Source organism: Batrachochytrium dendrobatidis (assembly GCF_000203795.2).
Source record: "Batrachochytrium dendrobatidis JAM81 unplaced genomic scaffold BATDEscaffold_7, whole genome shotgun sequence".
Classification (NCBI taxonomy): domain Eukaryota; kingdom Fungi; phylum Chytridiomycota; class Chytridiomycetes; order Rhizophydiales; genus Batrachochytrium; species Batrachochytrium dendrobatidis.
The window spans coordinates 1-23,069 of record NW_006281105.1 but is presented as its reverse complement, the minus strand read 5'-3'; the positions used below and the strand labels follow the sequence as shown (position 1 = coordinate 23,069).

At 38.6% G+C, this 23,069-nt stretch overlaps 6 protein-coding genes across 6 annotated transcripts; 3 read left to right on the top strand and 3 right to left on the bottom strand.

Annotated features, from left to right (window-relative positions):
• Positions 1–812: 812 nt before the first annotated feature.
• On the bottom strand, positions 813–1,355 carry BATDEDRAFT_25254 (uncharacterized protein; the record flags this gene model as incomplete). Its single annotated transcript, XM_006679346.1, has 1 exon — positions 813–1,355. One exon carries the CDS (start codon positions 1,353–1,355, stop codon positions 813–815), a length of 543 nt encoding a protein of 180 aa, XP_006679409.1.
• Positions 1,356–3,055: 1,700 nt separating this feature from the next.
• BATDEDRAFT_25253 (uncharacterized protein) lies at positions 3,056–4,719 on the bottom strand (the record flags this gene model as incomplete). Its single annotated transcript, XM_006679345.1, has 3 exons — positions 3,056–3,379; positions 3,941–4,054; positions 4,564–4,719. 3 exons carry the CDS (start codon positions 4,717–4,719, stop codon positions 3,056–3,058), a joined length of 594 nt encoding a protein of 197 aa, XP_006679408.1.
• Positions 4,720–7,424: 2,705 nt separating this feature from the next.
• BATDEDRAFT_25252 (uncharacterized protein) lies at positions 7,425–10,024 on the top strand (the record flags this gene model as incomplete). The annotated part of the gene is made up of 6 exons (XM_006679344.1): positions 7,425–7,528; positions 7,697–8,008; positions 8,225–8,492; positions 8,664–9,092; positions 9,489–9,762; positions 9,855–10,024. The coding sequence occupies 6 exons, from the start codon at positions 7,425–7,427 to the stop codon at positions 10,022–10,024; spliced, it is 1,557 nt and encodes a 518-aa protein (XP_006679407.1).
• Positions 10,025–13,219: 3,195 nt separating this feature from the next.
• On the top strand, positions 13,220–14,727 carry BATDEDRAFT_25251 (uncharacterized protein; the record flags this gene model as incomplete). Its single annotated transcript, XM_006679343.1, has 3 exons — positions 13,220–13,391; positions 13,530–13,699; positions 13,777–14,727. The coding sequence occupies 3 exons, from the start codon at positions 13,220–13,222 to the stop codon at positions 14,725–14,727; spliced, it is 1,293 nt and encodes a 430-aa protein (XP_006679406.1).
• Positions 14,728–19,457: 4,730 nt separating this feature from the next.
• BATDEDRAFT_25250 (uncharacterized protein) lies at positions 19,458–20,923 on the top strand (the record flags this gene model as incomplete). The annotated part of the gene is made up of 4 exons (XM_006679342.1): positions 19,458–19,537; positions 19,922–20,071; positions 20,702–20,777; positions 20,834–20,923. The coding sequence occupies 4 exons, from the start codon at positions 19,458–19,460 to the stop codon at positions 20,921–20,923; spliced, it is 396 nt and encodes a 131-aa protein (XP_006679405.1).
• A 262-nt stretch (positions 20,924–21,185) lies between these two features.
• Positions 21,186–21,940, bottom strand: BATDEDRAFT_31803 (uncharacterized protein). Its single transcript, XM_006679451.1, has one exon. The coding sequence runs from the start codon at positions 21,729–21,731 to the stop codon at positions 21,429–21,431; it is 303 nt and encodes a 100-aa protein (XP_006679514.1). The 5' UTR covers positions 21,732–21,940; the 3' UTR covers positions 21,186–21,428.
• Between the last annotated feature and the right edge of the window lie 1,129 nt (positions 21,941–23,069).

The window sequence follows — 23,069 nt, the reverse complement described above, 5'->3', positions numbered from 1 at the left end:
AACTCATCACCAGCCTCAGTAGCATTACAAACACTTGGATTTGTACTTGAACTTGTTCAGTATAGTATTTACTGTGCAACAAAACATGCAGTGGTTTGATTCAATGGTGATTAGCATCCACATCCACATGTCCATATCTTTGACTTGCCAAACATTTTCCACCATTATCCATCATGCTCAGTAAAATCGCAATTGGAACCCACTTGATATTGATTTACAGTGTAAATACCAGACAATCAATATTACATTGATAAATAGTCATCATGCTGCACTTCAGACTTGTAGCATTGTTTCTTGGTGATCAACCTACTGCCATTTGATGCTTTTCAACATGTTTAGTATAGTTGTTTGGATGTTACAACAGCTCTGCTCCATACATGTCCAAACAATCAGTCCATGTTTTTACTGTAATACACGTTGTATATATGTCCACTGCATCATCTCATCACACATCCTGTCATAATTATGATATAAACTAGCTTAATACACGTCCATGAGTCTGTAGTCGATTATTAACAATGCAATGGTCCCAGCTGAATGATCCATATCAAACATGTATAAAAGCAATTGTTGTATACAACATACTCGGTAAACCAGTTTATGTTGATTTTTTGTTGGTACATTATCCAAATCTATTGCATGTCATAAGCAGTTGCATTTGTTGACAAAATGGTTCAAAACAACAGCCAATGACAATCCATTGCATTCACTGTTGTACAATGTGCATCTACAAACAATATGCATATATCATGATTCCAAACTTTATTGTTTCAATTTTATGCATATTGATAGCAGTTTGATATTTAATCAAGCTATTGTTGATTATTGAATAGCAAGCTTTGAACTTTAGCCTCGACCTCGTTCATTCTTGCTTTGAGTCGATTGACTTCACCACATATATGGATTTTTTTTGCAAGGGATTGAAGGTACAAATCCCTGGCCTTTTTAGAATTTTCTTTCATACAGTTGGAGGTGGCCTTTAATCGCATTTTTTTTGATGAGTCTCTATCACGGTTGCATTTATCTAGAGTCTGCGTATGTATAAGCGTTTGTATAGGTACGATGCTGTCGAGGTTTTCACAATCCCGTTTTAAAACTTTGCATTCAGCAACTTTCGAATTGTATTGTTTCAAAAATATATCATAGCGTGAAAACAGACTAGCGACACGAGTATCACTATGGGGTCGAAATAATAGTGCTGGAGCTGAAGGTGGATGTGAACCTGATGTTGAGCCTGATGTCGATGGTGATGGTGATGGTTCGAATGTGGGAGCTGGACTTTCAGAAGTCGATACGACTATAGCCGACGACATGGCTGCCAGCAGCGAAATCACAAAAATCACAGCCTGTTTCATTGTAAACTATCCAGATGAACAATACAGACGAGCAGCAATTTATTCAGATAGTGTCGAAATACTGGGTAGTTTTGGCAGTTTGTTTTGATATTTATACAACATGGATTGATTAAAGGGCCAAAGCTAAAGGCTATTTTTACAACTGTACTCGTGTAAGATGGAACACCAGATAAGGGAGTTCAAGTACACAACAAGCAATCAGTCTCATAGTATGACTGATGCCAGTTTCCACCAAGTCTAAAGGGCAACATTGTGTCTTTCAAAACCCTTACGGCTAGCGACATAGGGATAGTAGGAACAATACAAACAATAGGGACCAAGTGAGAATAAAGTCAAAAAAATGCGTAATTGTCACCATCAATGTGGATCAAGTATTTGATGTGTGCATTTCATTCAACCACACAAGAGTATGTTTTTATTGATGTTTATTCAAAGTATCGGTAGATTGTTTAGTGCTGATTTGGATGACAGAATCATTTATTGTTCGTGTCTTGTACACTGCAACCAGTTTGTTGAACTGCAATCCATCTCGATTGAATACATGACATCACTCGGCTGATCTAACGATACTGTTTGGTGATTTTGATTTTGGCATGATTTTTGGCATACCATTTGTAGAATCTGTACATTAACATAAACCAAACAGGCAGTTTACAGTTCCAAACCATGATCAAAGTGGAGGTTTCTATGCAACGTTTGATTGTAATACATTGTTAATGGCTGCAGGATACGACTTTGGTGTACTATTACAATCGTAATCCTGTTATGATCATGATTTACTTTTGAACAAGTTTTATTTAAACGAATGCCAAGACATGAAATGAACTCATGTGAACATGCCATATCCATACGAGCATATGCTGGTGGTGTTACAAGTGTATTGGTCAACTGTTGTATGATTGTTTCTGTGATGATGGTGTCAGGGTTGTGTTTGTTACCAATGGTACGCTACCATCAAAAACTCGATTGATCCAACAGCCATGTATACACATTGTTGTCAGTTACATCGAGTGATGGTCCAAATATGTCGATTCAAACAGGTTGCATATAACCGACTAATCCAGCATTCATCCATTGTCAAACAATCATAATGCACAATACCACCAAGTGTGCAATCACACCCGCACTGATCAGTCATTTCACAGTATGCATCGGTCAATGCCAAACATATGTGTGTATGCAACTAAATTGCAGTCCATGACACATCCACACGATCCAACATGACAAATCATGTATCATGAGTCCAAGATTGATCAAAAACCTGATCATGGTAAACACAGCATGTTGTTGCATATCAGACTCGATATATCGAGTGACAGTTGCACACTTGCTGATGGTGCACAGCGTATCAGTCACAATACATGCACGGTATTGCATTGCAGTCATTGGATGACAGTCTGTTGCAATGTGATACCGATCAACATACATCAGCATGGTGTGATGTGACCATAATCATGGTGGAATGTGTTGGAGTTGACATTGTGAGTTGACAATCGATACACCATGCACATGACTGGAACATATATATTCGAGTGTGGTTTGGTTGGTGTCAGGTTGATCATGCAATCACATTGGTGCAACGAGTGAGCAAACTGATGGTGATCTGAACCCATTTCAACAACAAGGAGTTGACAGTCATGGATTTGCATGCATTCAATAGGTGTAGCACACCGTTGTTGACTGTTGACTGTGTATTCAGGTCAAGTCATCACCAACCACCAATCAGATCCAGTGCATACATGATCATTAATAGACTGACTGCCAAGAATATTCGTGTCCAAAAGTTGATTGTGAGTTGATGGTTTGCAAGAACTGGACACAACCAACATGCTATTGGATACAGCAATCTGAATATAGTTCAGTCGCATGGTGTGATACAGTGGTTCGTGCAATACAACACCCAGATATTTGTAGTGCTGAACACGACGAATCTGTTGTTCGTGTAGCATCATATCAATTGGTAATTCGGAATCAAAGTGCTGTGACCACGGAAACTGAGTATGTTGCATTTGACTACACCAAAACTTGTTTGACATTGTTCCATTCATCGTGCAAGTACACCAGATGCCAATTGGAGTGACTGATCAGAATCGGCAAATATCACGATATTGTCGGCATACATGAACCCTCACATTGATGGTGATTTACACGATACTCATGCAATGACAATCGGTTGATATCATCGTGTATGTTGTTGATGAACACGTTGAACAACAATCCGACAGTGGACATCACCACTGGACTCCATGCTCAAATGGAAATGGATCAGAAACCAATGATCCAGTCTGAGCACAAGCTGATGAGCATGTGTGTAGCGCTGTCAGCAAGACCAGTGTGCGTGGTATCAATCACATATGCTGCAGTTATCATATCAAGGCACCAACCATGACAGTGTCGAATGCATTTTAAATGTCAATCAACACAACAATAGTATTGAGCTGCACGCACTGCTGTCGTTGAACAATATCGACTAGTGAACCAACTTACACAACACACTTGTTTGATTTGAAATCGACCATGTTCGGTGGTGACGAGTTTGTTGAGCACCACGATCCATCAATGTGTGTTTGCAAGACCTTACATACCAGTTTATGACACACATCAATCAGTGTAATACCGTGTTTGTCATTTGTATCAATGTGATCACCGTTATTGTTGTCGATATATGCAATCAGCACAATCGGTACAGTGTATGCAGACTACCAGAAGATCGCATAATGACCGTCAACATATTGACTGAACTGTGTGTAGCAGGACACGAGCAAATGGATTGGGTGGTTCATCAGGAGTAGCATTTGGTGTATATAATGCGACTCGGTAGAATGTGACCAATATCCTGTTGTTTTCCGGGTGTCTGGTGTGAACCAGCTGCTGTATTGCATCAGCTAGTCGATTTCAAGATATATCCGAGTCGAGATCAGTTGCATCGTCACGAATCGGAAACAGTTTGTATGGTGGAAGTGAATCACGTATATGCAAGTACTGACATTACTGCAAGTCAAGTAAATGTCCACTATCGTCTGTAGCAAGACACAAGTGGTGATTATTCGGTATGTCAAAAATAATATCACTGCTGTACTGAATGATACGATTAGCATCACATCACATCGTATAGTGGAATGGAATGGAGTGATGGTTGTTGTGTGTGTTGCACCACCAGGCATGATTCGAGCTGCTGTAAATGTCATATCAAAACGATCATCAATACTGTCCGGTCAAGTGTGTCAGCAAACTTGATCCAGTTCATATATTCATTGGCGCATTCAAGTCGCTGGATTGTTGCATTGTGTTTGTCCCAGAATGCACCTAGTTGACTGCGACAGAGTTCATTGTGATTATCGCGGATACTTGCTGTAATGTACATCGATATTCCAGTGTTACCATGTCAAATCATCCGTTTGGTTGAGCGATACAGTCGACGTTTATGTTCTCGAGCAGTATGTGCATGTGCGTGCAGTTGACAGTCATTCACTGTTGCATTGGCAGCATCCAATAACTGAATGCATAGCTCGTGTGTGTCCGTGTATGATCCATCAAACGCTGCATATATTCCACCAATCGTGAACATCGCAATCCGATCATAGGCATATATGCAGAGTTGTGATATGTTAGTTGGATGAGTGGAATGGACTGAATGAGTTGGTGCATGTGTATTAGTGCGGATGCAAGTGTAAATGACACATTGTCAACAACCGCAATGTTCATGTCTACACGAGCAGATTCTACAAGTGTTTGTTCAGTCTCGTCACACACAAAGTGATTGATAGAGTGTCAATGACATGCAGTCCTGCTCACTCGAGTGATGTTACTGTCTGCATAGTGCCAACATACTGCATGACAGTCAAACGCAGTATTCATGCGTGTATGATGCGTTGTAATGGCACATATTCAGTGTTCCAGTTTGCAAACAGTAGCACTGATGAGTGATCGTCAAACGGAATAACTGCTGACAGGACATGTTGAATGGCAGACAAGACATTTCGCGTTTGATAGTCGCATGCAGCCGAGTGTCCAATGTACACAGCCAACAGTCCAAACACAGTCAGGTGTAAAGTTTGGAATGTTTGCGACAATTATGGTGCCATAAACAGTCATTTTGCAAATACAAACCATTTGTCAATACCGAATGGTGTCTCGATGTTCGGGAACAGTTGCCGAGTGTTGCAATACATTGAAACCACACACTGTGTGTTTGAAACTGTCCGTTGTAATGCAAGTCTCGGATAATCCACATAGTCGGTTTGGCTGAATATATGTCAAAGTAGTGAGTGTTTGCTGGCAATGTTTGACACATTGACTGACAATATTTGACAACAATTAAGAAGTGAAACACACAGTGAGGATGTCGTTGGATGCCTGCGTTGACAGTTTTTGTGTATGTGTCAGTTGTTGTACGGATGATTGGTGGCAGAGTTGATGGATAGTGTGTGCGGAATATGACTCTGACACAGTAATGCGGACTCGTGCACCGAGTTGAGTTGTCCAGCAATCGATTTTGGAAATGTGTTTGATGTGATGGTTTGAGATGGATGCCAAATGACCACGAATGTTACCAATTGTCATGACAGTTGATTGTTGATTCAAAACGTTGTTTGTTTGGTATTAATGGTTAGAGTGTCACTCATTGACCTGTCAGATCAGCAAGTGTTATTTCGGTGAGTTTCGTGTTTATTGTAGTCACATCAACATCAGCAGGTTGCACTACGGATTTGCTTGACAGAGTTGCAGATCCAGTTGGATTGATAGACGAGCAACTGTGCAAACAACTGTGCGAGTTGCAGGATGTTTGAGATCCAACAAAACACTGCTTGCACACAAGTTCACGAATGCAGATTGTCAGACTTGACCATCAACTCGCAGTATAAATTGCATGTACGACAGTTTACACGCTTACCCATCAACAATAAACCCACATAACCAGCAAACCGTCAACGAGCAGACAGTTCAGTGGTCGGATTGATGGTTTTTGTTGGAGTTTCTGGATCAAATTTGACCTGATTTGTACCGAGTTGGGTCATGACTACAAGTTTGACAGCAATAGATTGATCCACTAATAATCTGATCGTGTTGTTGATTGTATGGATGTTGGTAATCCGTTGCAGATTGATACGGAATGTGACCAGAATACCACAAAGTTTATTGAGTGTGCACATTGCATTCGATGCAAAACGCAATAAACAAATGCGAGTTGCAGCATTCATTCAAGGTTCGACACCAGTCGATACAGCATTGACCGCAATGGCATTTATGTCAACAATTGCACGATTACGGAATAAGTCGATTGTTTCTTGGCATTCCGTATCGACAGTATGCGTGTGTGTGCAACGTGCTGTTGTCGCATATGAACAACTTGGATTGACTTTGTGGACAAAACACAGTCACTGTTACGGTGGTGTTCACAGTCGTGGAAATGGTTTCGAATACCACAACTGGCATAACAACTGCATGTGTTGGTGAGCAACCAGAGTCCAGTTTGATCAAGATCTGTCCCAGTAATGATCGAATGACATTGTCGTGTTTGGTCATCATGACAACAATGTCATTGGTTTGGCTCTGCAACTGACCAAATGCGCTAATAACAGCGTTTCCAATTGAGTTCATATTACTTGTGAGGATCGTGGACATATGATGGCATATTGATGGTTGTCATTATTGTCAAGTGTGTTACAGTTGATCAAGGATGTGAAGGAATGAATCAATATTCGATTGTGTTGTTTATTAACAAGAAAGTGAGTGTGTTTATAAAATGGAAGAAACCAAGAAAGTCATGTGAATTCCAGTTCAAACGTCATTGTTGATGGTTTTTGATTGTTAAACTATTCAGAAATGTCTCACATTCACACACTACTAATGTCTCACACAATGCAAGTCAACACTCTCACACTAGTAATGTCTCACATTAATGAGACATTAATTCTGGTGTAAATTTGACTAATTTTCAAATATTTAAATCGTGTGAATTGTCTTGAAATATCCCAAAATTTTGTTATTTTGACTCGATTAAAAAGTCGATTTTTGTTTTACAATTTGACAAATAAATTGCTTTTTTACTCTTTTTCTTTTCATAAAATGCCAAAACGATACCTCAATGTTGAATACGGCACACTTACTGCTGAAATCGATGTGACTGACTTTGAAGACCTGAGTGACGTTCATGATGCTATCAAGGCAGAGTATGATCCTGCTATGGCTGACATTGATGCTCCTCAACTGCAACTCTACACCAACAGTAACAAGAGCCAACTAATCAACACCTGGGCTTTACTCGACTCCCTTTCTCAATAATACTTTACTCAAGATGGTTATTGTGTTGTTATTGGTTGTTTACCTCTACCTACCAGGGAACCAAGCAAAAGTATCATTTTTGATGCAGGTTCTACTTCTTTATCAACAGCAAACCATCAAGACTTTTCTCCTAAACGACAACGTACCGAACCCAATGATTTGACAACCCAATTCAAGTCGTTTGCAAACGCCCAGCTGATCGATGAATGCATACAGTCGACAGATCATGTCCTTTTCCCATACACCCAAGACAAAATACAAAAACTATATGTTAGAGAGTGCTATCATGATGTGTTTGGCTTGCTTTTGGATCAAATTGATCGTGGCATCGAATCATTTGCAATATCTGGAACATCAGGCATCGGAAAGTCACTGTTTTTTGTCTACATATTGCATTGCTTGATGGATGACTTTACCACGAAAACTCTGTCCTTGAAGCCAAACCGGATTGTTTATCAAGTGGGATCTTGTTTCAAATGCTTTGACTTGCAGCAACAACTCGTCACAGAGCTTGGACTTGATGCGGAGGGATTGGTTTGAAAACAAGACACATTGTATATTGTTGATGGACACACGACTCCAAGATCATCATGTTGCATTGTATTGTTCATGTCATCTCCTCGGTCTGAAGGATACAAGGAATTCGTCAAACAAAAGATGGCAAGGGAATGGTATTTTCCTGTTTGGACTTTGGACGAGTTACAGACTTGTCGACGTCATTGCTATCCGGATGTACCCATTGAGACTATCAATGAGAGATATCGCATGTATGGTGGTGTAGCTCGTTCTGTCTTTGATATTGTATCAAATCCAATGGAGAAAGCTTTGGCTGATGTTGATGCAGTCAAAGGGGTACACAACATTGGATTCACAATCAAAATATCTGCAAATACTCATACATTGCTTCATACCATTGTGTCAGACGACGGACAGTACACATTCCTGCATGTTGATATTGCTTCAAGATATGTTGGAGAACAACTCTGAAAACGTCATTCTGCTCAAATGATTACCAATATGCAGCAAATGTTTGATGGTATTCCAACCGAGATTTCAAGACATTTGTTTGAAATATACGGACATGTGGTTTTTTGTACTGGTGGACAAACTCTCAAATGCAGATGCCTGAAAGATGGTACAGTGACAAAGATTACTTTGGATGCACTCAATGGCCAACGAATTACATTTGGAATAAATACTATCCCTACTGCAGCAGCACTTGATGGCAACTATTACGAACCGACAGATGACGATAATTTTGTGGCAATTGATTCACTCAGTCAACAGGGAATGTTTCAATTTACAGTTGCTGAACATCTAATTCGCGAAGTTGATATTCTTACAAAACTGTGCAATTTGTATGATGAACCCAAACTTTATTTTGTGGTTCCACCTCACCAGTTTAAAGGGTTCAAAAAGCAGAGTTTCAACCCAATTGATGGCATAGAGCAGGTACAACCCATTCATGGATTGAAGCAATACGTTATACAACTCCCACTAATACAACCATATTTGAAGGATGGAAAGTGATAGTTGTATTTTACAACTGATATGGCATATTTTCAACCATTCCAACCATTCCAATTATTTGATAACTCAATGTTGTTAATACAACTGGCATCATACAATTGTGTCCATTCAAGGGATTGATATGCATTTAGCATGGAAAGTCCAAATTCAAGTTTACTATTGTAACATACGCTTTTTGACAAATAATGGCTCTGTTGACACATCCTTGTACCATCCAATCGTGTCCGATTGAAGCATCAAGTATGAGTTTGGCAGACAACTTGCAACTTTAATCAACTTGTATACGGTAAGCATTTTGATAATGTCGGCATTTGTCAGGATATCACACCTGACAACTTTGAATCAAATTTAGCAGTGATTATAGGTGAAAACACCAATCTAGCACAACAACAATTCCAGACAATTCCAGACAATCCGATTCTGATTAGTTCTAAAACCAGAATTCACATTGTAACCACAACCCAAATGCGTTCAATATCAATCACAATCATCATGGACGAATGTATCAAAGTATGTCGTCAACTTTTGAATATTTTAGCAGTCTTGCTTAAAACAAGTGGTATCATCCAGTGCACTACATATACTACTCATGGTCATTGACAACTGATTGTGTAGTAATAGTTTGAGTGTATTGTGAGCAAAGTATTGATGATGGAATAACACACATTTTGGTTATGATACTAGAAACACACAAACTTCAAATAACCATGCAACTATATGTTCAAACTCTGCTCCAAATATATGTTGTTGTATACAGCAAACCTGGTAAAGTGTTGTATTTTATCATGGCTGCATTGTTCCGAGACATAATTCGAGGCTTGCTACAATGGGTTACTGGATTTGATATCCAATAGATTTGATAAAAGTGTTGCAATTGACATTTATGTTTGTGGATAACAATATTTTGGAGTCAACTCGTTCAATTTGGAAATCAATTGGATTTCTTGCTGATACCAATATCAATGTCAGTTCAACTCAATTGATTGGAGTAGCACTCGAGTGCTTGCAGTACTGACTTTGGTTCAAACAGTAATACACAGTGACACACTGATTATCATTTCAGTGAAAATGATACAGAAATAATCATTCCCAAAACAAGGAATCTGAATGACTGAAATACTGCGCTTATTATGCTGATGATTCAATACATGAAATGGCAATCGAAAATGTACAACATGTACATGTCAAATACATGCCAAACATAGCATCATTTTACAGTATGGTTTACAGCTGATACAACTGATATAGTTATTAATATGGGTTGGCTTGGAATGTGTTTGTGTTGAAATGGCTTGCGCAACAATGTTGAACATCAATTTCGCTGTTTAAAAAGTTGCTCAGGCCACTATACAACAACCAAGACCATTAAAAATGGACATTTATGCATTTATTATGTATTTAGTGTTGTTGCAACTCGACATATTACACGTCTTGATAGTGTGTTATATATCTCAACGACATTTGATCAGTCGGTAGTTTGTGGCAAATAATGAATTAGAGTGGTGTCTTGCTCTGTTTACAGATTGTTTGGCATTTGATTATTTAGTGTAGTGTGGTTAGTATTGGTCAGACAGTGTAATACACACTGATTGAATATCAAATACAACACTGGTGACAATATGAACACACATGCTTGTCAGTTTCAACCGTATCCTAGATATCAACCAAGTTTTGTCCAACAAACTTTGTACAAGTGTCGTGCAGTGTGATGGTAAGTTGTCTGATGACAACGATATACGTTTTTTGATGACTTGTATTTGTAACTTTTGAACGATTTGTGGTTGAGATCCGCATGTTTACCAATCCCTTACCGATGTTTTGCAAAAAACATGGTTTGACTGCATGACAATGTCAAATCCAAAATTGCATTTGGAGACAAATTGCCACCAAACATACTATGTATATGTATGGATAATGCCATGACTGATATTCAGGGTATTCATGATACAAACATCAATACTGGTTTATTGGATGCAATTGCAACAGCTGGTGTCAAATATTCAGGCTGGGATTCAACAAGATGCGACCTAATTGTCAGATCAATGATTTTGAAAATATATAGTATTTTCAAACCCAACACATTTTGGATTTGGTGGACTGACTACAATCAAGACCATAACACTGTTCAACAATCACAGACTCGATTCCAACGACATGCATGCAGTATATGATTTGTAGTTTTGTAAAAGTTCCGTTTCGTGAATGTGGTGATATTGTTGACCTCGCGAGCAATCACTCTAAACTATACGACTATTTTTACAATGGAATTGATGCCAATATACATGCTTGTCAACACAATAGTTTTTGGATGATTTTGACAATATTTGGATGTGGCATTGAATTGGTTATAACATCAAAACCAACAGCGATAGTATCTTGGATCATGACTCGTCCAAAACCTGTGCAGATTGTGCGAATCGATTTTCAAAACATATATTGATTGATTATTGTAGCTGCCAACACTGATGAATTAGCAACAACCAACTTGGCAGTGACTTGTCAATGACTTGTCAGCAGTTTGGAGTGATTTTGATGATTTGGGTTATATGATTTGTAATATTTATCGAGTAAGCTTGTTTGGCCAGCTGTAACGACCAATGATGATTTAGTCTTGGTTCAACGATTGATCAAAACCCAAACCTGAATGCCAAAAACTGAAAATTGAAAAATACGCTATACTCGATGGTTTGTTTGTCTGGTGAACACCAATGTGCAATGACTACTCTTGAAATAGTGTCATGACAATGAGTCTTGTATTTTTGTCAAACTCCTGGTATATGAGATCATGCCGCTTTTATTGCAGACAAATAAATGACTAAAAACACGAAACAATTGCCAATTGACCTATCAATCATACCATTGAGTACCATGTAAATCCAACATGTCAAAGTAACCAATCATGCAATGATTTACTGAAACTACCGTGTCCATGAACGTATTGAGTAGGAATATTGCACTGACAGTCATCAGTCATTCAAGATTATGACAACCTGGCGCAAAGACTTGAAGTTGGTTTTCAAAACCTTGATCAAAACCTGTACTAATGATATCATCCATTTGTTTGTTCATGTCATTAATATACATATTGCTGATAAGTAGACAATCATGCAATGTTACATTCATCCACTATATAGTTGAACGAGTTTTGTCCATGATTGTTGATTGATGATCACCTCCGATCAACACTTGCTATTGGTCAAAATGTAATCGAAACTATTTGTTGAAAACCCTGTCATCACTTGATGATTTACATTGGGTATTAGTCTAGAACTGAACGTTGTCCATTATTCAAACATGCAAACCACCCACCATTGTACACATGATGTTTGGTCTGGGTTGCACATCTTGGATAAATAGTCTGACTAATTTAGTTGTGAATATCGGTTGAAAAACTGGTATTATTTGGTGTCCATATGTTGTTTATAGTATTGGGAATATTGGGAATATTGAATCAACATTGAATCTATTCAACATACCATGTCACACTGTACATTGGTGTTGATGCATGACCAAATGGTTGATAGTTTATGATGTATACACAACAAATAGTTGTTACAAACCATGATTTTTTACATCAAAAATATGAATCTTGCAAAATCGATATGAATTGTTGCTATTAAAACCATTTACTACGCTACCACTGTTATTTCCAAAGCTGTTGAGTTGATTGAAATCGTAACTAAACAAATCTACTGAAATATGTCCAACAAAACAATCATGTCAATCATGTCGAATGTGATTTATTGATCAGCTATCCATGAGCCATGAACAATGAACGATGATAAATAGAATGTGAATTTGTGGCTTTGATTTGAACATTGACAATTATGCAAGTTGGTTTCAAGTTTACTGTGTGCATTGACACATGGTCACACATTGGCAGATCAACAGATTACAGCTAGCGACAATCTGAATCAACTTTGGATGATATATATTTATATTTCAACAACCATTTCCATATGGTTTGAATCACTCGGACAAATCAAACAATCAGTCAAATATTTGGTATACAGTGACAGTATATGCTGTAGTGATGGATTGTATATGTGATGATAACTATCCATAATCAGGGTAATGATCTGACACTATCTGATCACTGGATACATGGCCGCAATCGAAGAGATCGACACAGCATACTAGTGAGGTTGATTATACACCAACAACAATTCTTGTATATTGATTCGACCTACGGTGTGTTTTCGGCTTTGTTGACCCTACAGGGTGTATTTGGCGTTTTCTAAATACCCATTTGGAAAGTGTCGATTGTCACCCTTGAAACTGCCGTTGTTATAAAACGGCAGTCATGTACCAGACTTGAGGTTTTCATCACACTACTCGATACAATGTTGATTACTCTAGAATGCGTTATACTTGCGTTGCAAGCGGTTTCTGCAGTTCGACTTGCATTAGAATCACCTTTTGAAAGTGCCAGTCAATCAAACAATAGACTGTCAAAACGATCACCCGTTGAATTGGGTGGTGATATCACAAAATGTTACACAATTAAAGTCAATGTTCATGGAGTTGATGTATGTATCATGTCATGGATTGTAGTTTGATATCAATTTGCACCACGTTGAATCAATCTCACACTTGTTTAAAATAGTTGAATTTACAAGTCGATTCAACAATGTCTGATACAATCGTACCACTTCCTAGTTCAAGCAGAGATGTAGGTTTGACTCCGCAACACACTCCAAGTGGGGAACCCGTTACTATAGATTACAAAGGCGATGAGTATAATGGGTTTAGTTCCAATGCAGCTGTGACGATTCCGGGTACTAGTATAACTGACATCAATTTACCAGTAATATCAGTTCAAAAACAATCACCAGATCTAGTTGGTATCAATCCAGAGTTTGATGGAGTATTTGGGTTTGCCTATTCCTCGTTGTCAAAGCATCATCCACAAACCACTGCAATGGATATTTTGTACACCAGTGATGTCATTCCTAATAACGAGATTGGTCTTCAACTATGTCCGTATGACATGCATCCAGAAAGTTTCATCAATATAGGAAACACGGACGTAACTGCAAAATGCGGAACGGATGGAAGGAGTGTTGCATGGGTAGACTCACCATCAGACGATCAGTTTACTGTCAACATCAAGAGTATACTAGTTAATGACGAACAAGTGGAGCTGCCCGAGGAATTCCAAAAAACAATAATGGAAAATGGACGTACTTTGTACTCGAGTGTGGAAACATGCTTTTTACATATGCGTTTTCCTGAAGCAGTCGTGGCAGCGTTTGTTGATGCTATTCTTGATAGTGGTGCAATCACTGTCAACATTAATATATTTAGTGACAAACTCGGAAAAGTAATGGTTAAAAAAATATTTTCGCAAAACTACGCAATGCTTGAATCCGGTTTTGATATCGATTGGGGCAAGCTGCCAACGCTTTCAATTACAATGTTTGTTCAAACCCCCGTAACTGATGCCAATCGCAATTCTGTTGTAACAATCAAATTGGGCCCCAAAGATTATATACAGAGAGTTGATTCTGAAAATTGCAAGTATTTGACAATTGTATGCAATGTGTTGTTTGATTAACCTGACTAATGTACATGTTGGATTATAGTTGTGTTTGCTATAAAAGCTGGTCCAAATGACAATGCAGTTCTTGGTATTCCATTTATGGCCCAACTTGGATTGACATTTGATCGAGCACATAAACGCATTGGGTTTGGTGCTGGATGTGGATGCGAAGTCGCGACTAGCAAATATCCTACTATTTCAAACGGTTATCGAGTGCTCTGGCCATTAACACAGTAAGTTGTTTGATATTGATGTGTGGATGTGTCGATTGATATATTGATCATGAATTTGATGCATACTGTTAGATTGCCTGAACAACCAAGTGGTTCAGGTTCAAGTGGCACATTTATTCGCAGAAGAAAACCAATAACTACAACTGATCAAGTAGTTGTACCTGAAAATGTTGGACATTGGTAATGTGAGACATATTAGGCAATTGATATAAAACGAATCAGGATCCATACGCAACGCATAACTGTTTGATGCAATGACTATCGCCACCTTTTATGCAATAACTATAGGGTAACAAGGGACTTTATCAGTTATGTCGTTTAAATCACGGATACGCATAACTGTCATATTATTTTTATAAAAGGGTCAACCTTTTACTCTATTAAACAACACAATCAACATATTGGTTCATTTTTTCACGCTTATCTTTGACTTTTGTGATATTCCTCCAAACTATATACAACATCAATATGTCGTCATATGTTCATGAGCAACACTACCAACAGTTGATAACCTAATAGCAAATACACATTATGAGCAACAAGACCATTGACACACATACCTTGGAATTATGAACAAGATGCTCATAGATATTGAAAACACCAAGAAACAACTAGATGAACTCGATACTCGACAATCACCACATACATTCAGTGTTGCACCAATTTGTTGATTACAACATCACGACATAATGTTGGACAATACAGCATGTCAATGGTGCATCAATGACACATGAACAGACGCTAAACATCAGTCAATATACATGTCAAAATACACCACAATTAGTCGAGTTTCAAATGGTCACATACAACACATTCAACACGAATTATAAATGTCTGCAAACCGTGCATATGCATGCTCAATCAATGGTGATATACTATATACACAATCAGTTTAAATATGGTTGGTAAATAACTGGTATTGGCCAAGTTATACATGTTCAAAGTGGACCATTTGCATCATCACAATCGCGTACTAAATGGTCGATTTCACAACCAATACGCAAGCCTGTGTTGATATGGTGACATGACAATACTTGTATATACTTGGTATTGTATCATGTACAATTTCAATGCAATCCATGCATGTTTGATAACACAGTAATTGAATAGCTGACGTTTTGTAGGTTGGATATTATAGTCGATGTTTGACGTGTCAATAACTCGGTCTACAGTGGTCGTACAATGTCGAAATCAATTGCAATGTATGGCACACATATAGTCATGTATTGTGTATATGATTACGTTGTCATTGGTGCAATATATCAATGTGTATCATGACCATCAAGTGCATGTCCGAAAGTGTCGTTTTGGCGTGTTTGATGTCGAATATCTTGACCAATACTGACACTAGTTGCATGAAACTGCTACAGTATATGGATATTGCATTGGTATGTACGATGCATGCATGTATTGTCATGAAATTACAAAAAAATATACAATTTATACTTACCACTAGTATTTGACATGATACCAAAATTGGATATATTTTGACCAATAGTGACACTACATGCATGAGATTGACACTGAACATGAGTATACATGCATACTATATACTGGACATGCATCAGGCCATATCGTCAATCAAACTGGAAACATGTCATAGTCACGACTGCCGACTGAATTGGATGCAACTGGAACATATTCAAAACACACGATACTACACTGTAGTTTGGACTGTATACACATCATATATTCATGTTACAATGGCCGATACATTCATTTGATTACAATACATATCGATGACTGGCATATTCACTAGCGATTGATTGTGTAATGTATGAATATCAAATGCATTGTATAGTTTAATTGACTGGCTGTTTGACCTGCATTTCAACTAGTATTTAGACTGTTATTCTGACCAGTATTTGACGATTGTTTAAACCTGCATTTCAACTAGTATTTAGACTTGTATTTGACGAGTATTTGACGAGTATTTTAACCTGTTGTTTGACGAGTGTTTGATTAGTTTAGCCTGCATTCTGACCAGTATTCTGACGATTGTTTAACGATTGTTTAAACCTGCATTCTGACTAATTGTTTGACCTGTTGTTTGACCATATTTGACCAGTTATTCTGACGAGTATTTGACGAGTTGTTTGACCTGCATTTGACGAGTGTATTTGACGAGTGTTTGATTAGTTTAACCAGTATTTCAACCTGCATTCTGACCAGTTGTTTGACGATTGTCCAGACCTGCATTCTGACCAGTTGTTTGACTGTTATTCTGACCTGTATTTGATCATATTTGACGAGTATTTTGACTAGTATTTGACCAGTGTTTGACGAGTGTATTTTGACTAGTTTAGCCTGCATTTCAACCTGTTGTTTGATTAGTTTAGTCTGCATTCTGACCAGTATTCTGACGATTGTTTGACGATTGTCCAAACCTGCATTCTGACTAGTTGTTTGACCTGTATTCTGACTAGTTGTTTGACCAATTGTTTGTAAAAAACTACAGTCGTTCATACTCGAATACATGGTCAGTGGCTCAACCAATACTACAGTTACACATACTACAGCTTGATGACAATGACAGTAACACTGTTACGATGACTGTTTCAAGTTTGTGCAAAACTACAGCCAACAAAAATAGGGATTCGGACAAAACTGCATTGACTGGTGTGTGTCGAGTATGTCGATTCAACCAACACATGCCAACACTACTGCGTCTCTGGTTATACAACAGCATACACATGGCCATGTATGACGACTGTCAAACTGTATGCAACAATCGAGTGTTCAAGTGTTGGGTAAAGTCGAATAACGACCAGAATTACACGATTTAATAAACTCGATTGTACACTGTCAGGCTACAAACCTTGATCGTTTTTACAGTTATTGATAGTTGTTGATGGTCATTGACAGTTATTGATAGTCACTAGTAGTTATTGACAGTCATTGATAGTCACTGTCCAACAACACAGTCACAATAATATATTTACGACTATAATCATGCCTGATTTGGAGCGTTTTGTTGGCATATATTATGGTCTATTACACAACCAATACATGATATCATGCCAGTTTGATGCCATGACAATACATGTATACACTTGATATTGTATCATGTCCAGTTTCAATGCAATCCATGCATGTTTGTTGGCACAACACTGTAATATATGATGGTTTTCTTGACGACATGCTGGGACAGTATGAGCTAGTCGATAATATGTTAATAACTTGGTCAGTAGTGGTCGTACAGTGTCAATGCCGACTAATATCGAATCAGAACGATATACTACATGTATTTTTGACGCATTTGCATACAAGATAAATTGTTGATTGACTGATAGACACGATACTAGATTAAAATAACAAGTAGAGCTCGTCGTTTCAAACCAATTGCAAACTAAAAACTTTAATATCGACTATGACCACAAAAGTCGACCAAATGACTTGGTATGCACCACATATATGTAATTATGTGTTGCGGATCGAATTATGATGTCACTGACGCACTATGGTCAATATCTGACATGGAATGGGCCGACCAAAGTCCGAAAATGACGTTTTGACGTGTTTGATGTCGTATATCGTCGTCAATAGTGACACTAGTTGCATGAAACTGCTACAGTATATGCACATGATATTGGTATGTACAATGCATGCATGTGTTGACATGCGATACATGCAAAAAATACAACTTGCACATAGCACGAATATTTGACATGAAACTGGAAATGCGTGTATCTCGATGAATAATGACACTACATGCATGCGATTGATACTGGACATGTATGTATATACATACTATATATTGGACATGCATCATGGCATATTGTCAACTAAACTAACAACATGTTATAGTCACGACTGTCGACCGAATTGGACACGTCAGTATACACTCAAAACACGACTTATTGTACTGTGGTTTGGACTGTATACATATCATGTATATATATTACAATGGTCAATATATCAATACGATAGCATCAATATTGACAAAGTTGGATATATTGTCCGAATATCAGACATGGTATCCTGTCCGAATGTCCGGATAATATCAGACACGAGTGGTTAGTATGACGTTTGGAGTGTCCGAATGCGGATATATTAATGCAGCGGTCAATTATGGTGATGATCAGCATACGTATGCATTGGATTACGGCTCAATTGCCGGGTTTTTTTTGTACGAATATTGGGTGGTGATGCAAATGCAGCCATATGCCTATACAGTACTGCATTGGTTGACTCGATGACATGTATATACACATTACAATATGGTAACAATATGGTAACAATACAGAGTTACAATGGCTGTTGTATAGGGTCAAAATAAACGGTTGAATAGTATTGAAATACGACACAAAATCATGCAAAAAAACAACGCATTGTGGGGTAATGATACACTCATGATACACTGTATGATGGTGGTCGGATCACTGTGATATTGGACAGTAACATGCATACATGTTGTATACACAACCAGTTGAAATATGGATACAATCCGAGTGTTACTGATGGGACTACAAATGATTGCAATAAAATTGTAATGATCAAGCGTAATTGAACATGTACAAAACGCACGTCCCACACATGGACAACACACTGCAATTCAATGGCACAGTACATGATGACGATGCAAGCGATATGTAAGTATATGTATATGGATATGGAGGTACGATGATTGCGGATACAATGGTGTACAGATCAACAGTGAATGGAGCACAAACAACAATGGAGCATGGACATTATAATGCGTACAAAAAGATGATCACTACAGCAACACACACTAGATACAGTTTTGATGACAGGATGGTAATACAGCAATCAAACCGGCAGTATGCGATACAGTATAACGTATAGCATTGTATAAAGTGATGATGAATGGCCATTGATTGATATTGGTGACGAATACAGACTGGAATGTATGGTCATGGCACGACGATAATTGACATGTAAAACGGCCAAGTAATATTAAATTGCCGAGACGTTACCAAAGCAATGTTTTTGAACAAACCATTTGGCATAATCAGAAAAATAACGAGACTTAAACAGGGTCATTTATTCAGTGTGGAAGGATCCAAGAACCGGATATCTGTGAGAGCACAACCCGATGAAATAACTCGGCGGGCAGAACAGATCGGTGCAGCACACATTGATAGGCTTTTGATAGCTAGCCAATTGTAATTATCACTTGGAACGTCCCCGCCGTATTTGTTGATATGGAGGGAGCAGCGTTTGTCGGAGCAATCCGTCGGGTAATTATTAATTGGTGCTCATTGATGGGTTAGCACTATGTGGTTTTTGGTTTCCACCCCGAAGCTATGCACAATGGTAGATTTGGGTGACTCGGAATATAATGGCTAAATTATAGTGATGATAATGGCACTACTGACAGCGATGACAGTATTCGGCACGACCATATCTGTTACTATAATGCTTTTTGATATGAATCAGCAGTTTTTTGAACGGCATATTGGGCCCGACAGGGTGATTTGATGACCTACACAACCGAGATTAGCACGGAATGCGTGAAGCAAAACCGAATTGATTAGGAAGTGTACAGAACCAGATGAACCAATGGCTTGAAAAAGCAAATGTTGATGTTTAGGATGTGATGTGGTTGCAATATTTGGATTTTTGATTTTTTGATCTTGATTTGGATATGCAATTACTACAATGTGGATACCGTGAATGTGTATTGAACAGTTGGACAAGATGGATTGGGACAACTAGCGAGGTTTAAATCTTAGTAGTACCAATTATTATATATGGAGTAATGATTTGACTGGGCCAATTTGGATTTGGATTAGATTTGTGGATTTTGAATTTTCGGATTTTCGGATTCGGATTCATAATTTTAAATTGAATTTGATTTGGATTTGGATTGTATTTGGATTGGGTTTAAATTTGATTCTAATTGAATTTGATTCAATACCAAATAGCTTGGTACAATGATTACAGTGCACACCATATATGATGATTACCGCGAAAAATACCAGCGCAATTGTTTCAAACCAGTGGGTTCCATGTAGGAACCAACCGATTCAACTGAACACTACACAAATGGGGTAAACACATGGTAGACACATGACGAATAAACATTAATGTAAGCGATTTTGAGTGATTGGAACAAAAGGTGATGTGCACGACGTAAACAAGACGGCAAAGCAACACAAGAACCGTGATGATCAAGGGGAAAATGGTATTCGAAACACAATGTTGGGGTTGATATGTTGAACGAGGGACTGCGACAGTGGAGTATTGTCATTTGATGACAAATGTCCACTTGGGAATGATACAATTGGGTATTGTTTCCACAAACGGGCAAGCCAAACATGGTAACACATGGTTGGTGAGTTGCGTTTGGAATGGACGGCGTTGTTGTACTTGGTACAGTGACAATGTCCACTTGGGAATGATACAATTGGGTATCGTTTCCTCAGACGCGGCAAGCCAAACATGGTAACATGATTGGTGAGTTGGGTTTGGAATGGACCCCACTTGATGTGGGAGTCTGACCATGGCATGGCATGTGCATTATTGCATATAACATGGTATGGTACCGGTTTCGTCACCGGGGACTTGGTCAGATAATGACCGAGACCAAACAGACGCCGTACCGCGAGGTATGTGTCGAGGGGGAGTGGGATGGATGGGGAAGTGGGAAATGTCCGAGGATGATGTCCAAAGACACGGTGTCCAAGGACCATGTCCGAAAGACATGGTGTCCGAAGGCCACGTCCCGAGGATCGGAGGAGGGAGGACCATGTCCAAATGGACCATGTCCCAAGGACCACGTCCAAATGTCCCAAGGACAAGAGGACCACGTCCAAAGGTCATGGCATTTTTGAATGACAAGCTGACCCAATGTTTGTACAAGACGATGCTAAAACAGCAGCATTGTACAAGCCAAGGCCAGACGGTTATGAATTGAATAACAAATGGGGTAACGACCCAAAGTGTAGATGACTACTTGACAAGTAACGATAACGGAGCAAACAATGGAAACACGATAGTTTCAATGACGAATGATGATGGTTTGTCAGTTGACAAGTGATTATTATTTGAGAATCGAGTAAATAGTATGGTGAATGTGGGAGGTATTGATACAATGTATTGATACCAAGAGTGAGAAATAATGAGTGGATAACAAAAAGTGAGAGAGTGAATTGGATTGAATGTTTAAACAAACTCTCCAAAACACTCTCTCCCAATAAGATAGTTACCTGGTTGATCCTGCCAGTAGTCATATGCTTGTCTCAAAGATTAAGCCATGCATGTCCAAGTATAAACGAATATACAGTGAAACTGCGAATGGCTCATTAAATCAGTTATAGTTTAATTGATAGTACCTTACTAGTTGGATAACCGTGGTAATTCTAGAGCTAATACATGCAACAAGTCCCGACTTCAGGAAGGGATGTATTTATTAGATAAAAAACCAACCGAGGCGACTCGGAAGATGGATGATTCATGATAACTTATCGAATCGCACGGCGCAAGCAGGCGATGGTTCAATCAAATTTCTGCCCTATCAACTTTCGATGGTAGGATAGAGGCCTACCATGGTGATAACGGGTAACGGAGAATTAGGGTTCGATTCCGGAGAGGGAGCCTGAGAAACGGCTACCACATCCAAGGAAGGCAGCAGGCGCGCAAATTACCCAATCCTGACACAGGGAGGTAGTGACAATAAATAACAAACCAGGGCTTTTATAGTTTTGGAATTGGAATGAGTACAATTTAAATCTCTTAACGAGGAACAATTGGAGGGCAAGTCTGGTGCCAGCAGCCGCGGTAATTCCAGCTCCAATAGCGTATATTAAAGTTGTTGCAGTTAAAACGCCCGTAGTTGAATGAGTGGACTTGTGCGGGATGGACCGCAAGGAAAGTTTTGTACGAGTTCAATATTTTGGCAACATGGGCCATTGAGTTGGGACATGGTAGCCAGAGCATTTACTTTGAAAAAATTAGAGTGTTTAAAGCAGGCGCACGTTTGAATAGATTAGCATGGGATAATAGAATAGGACTTTGGATCTATTTTGTTGGTTTCTAGGACCAAAGTAATGATGAATAGGGACAGTCGGGGGTATTTGTATTACATAGTCAGAGGTGAAATTCTTGGATTTATGTAGGACGCTCCCTCAGTCAAGTGTCTTCTTCCACGGCATCCAACCG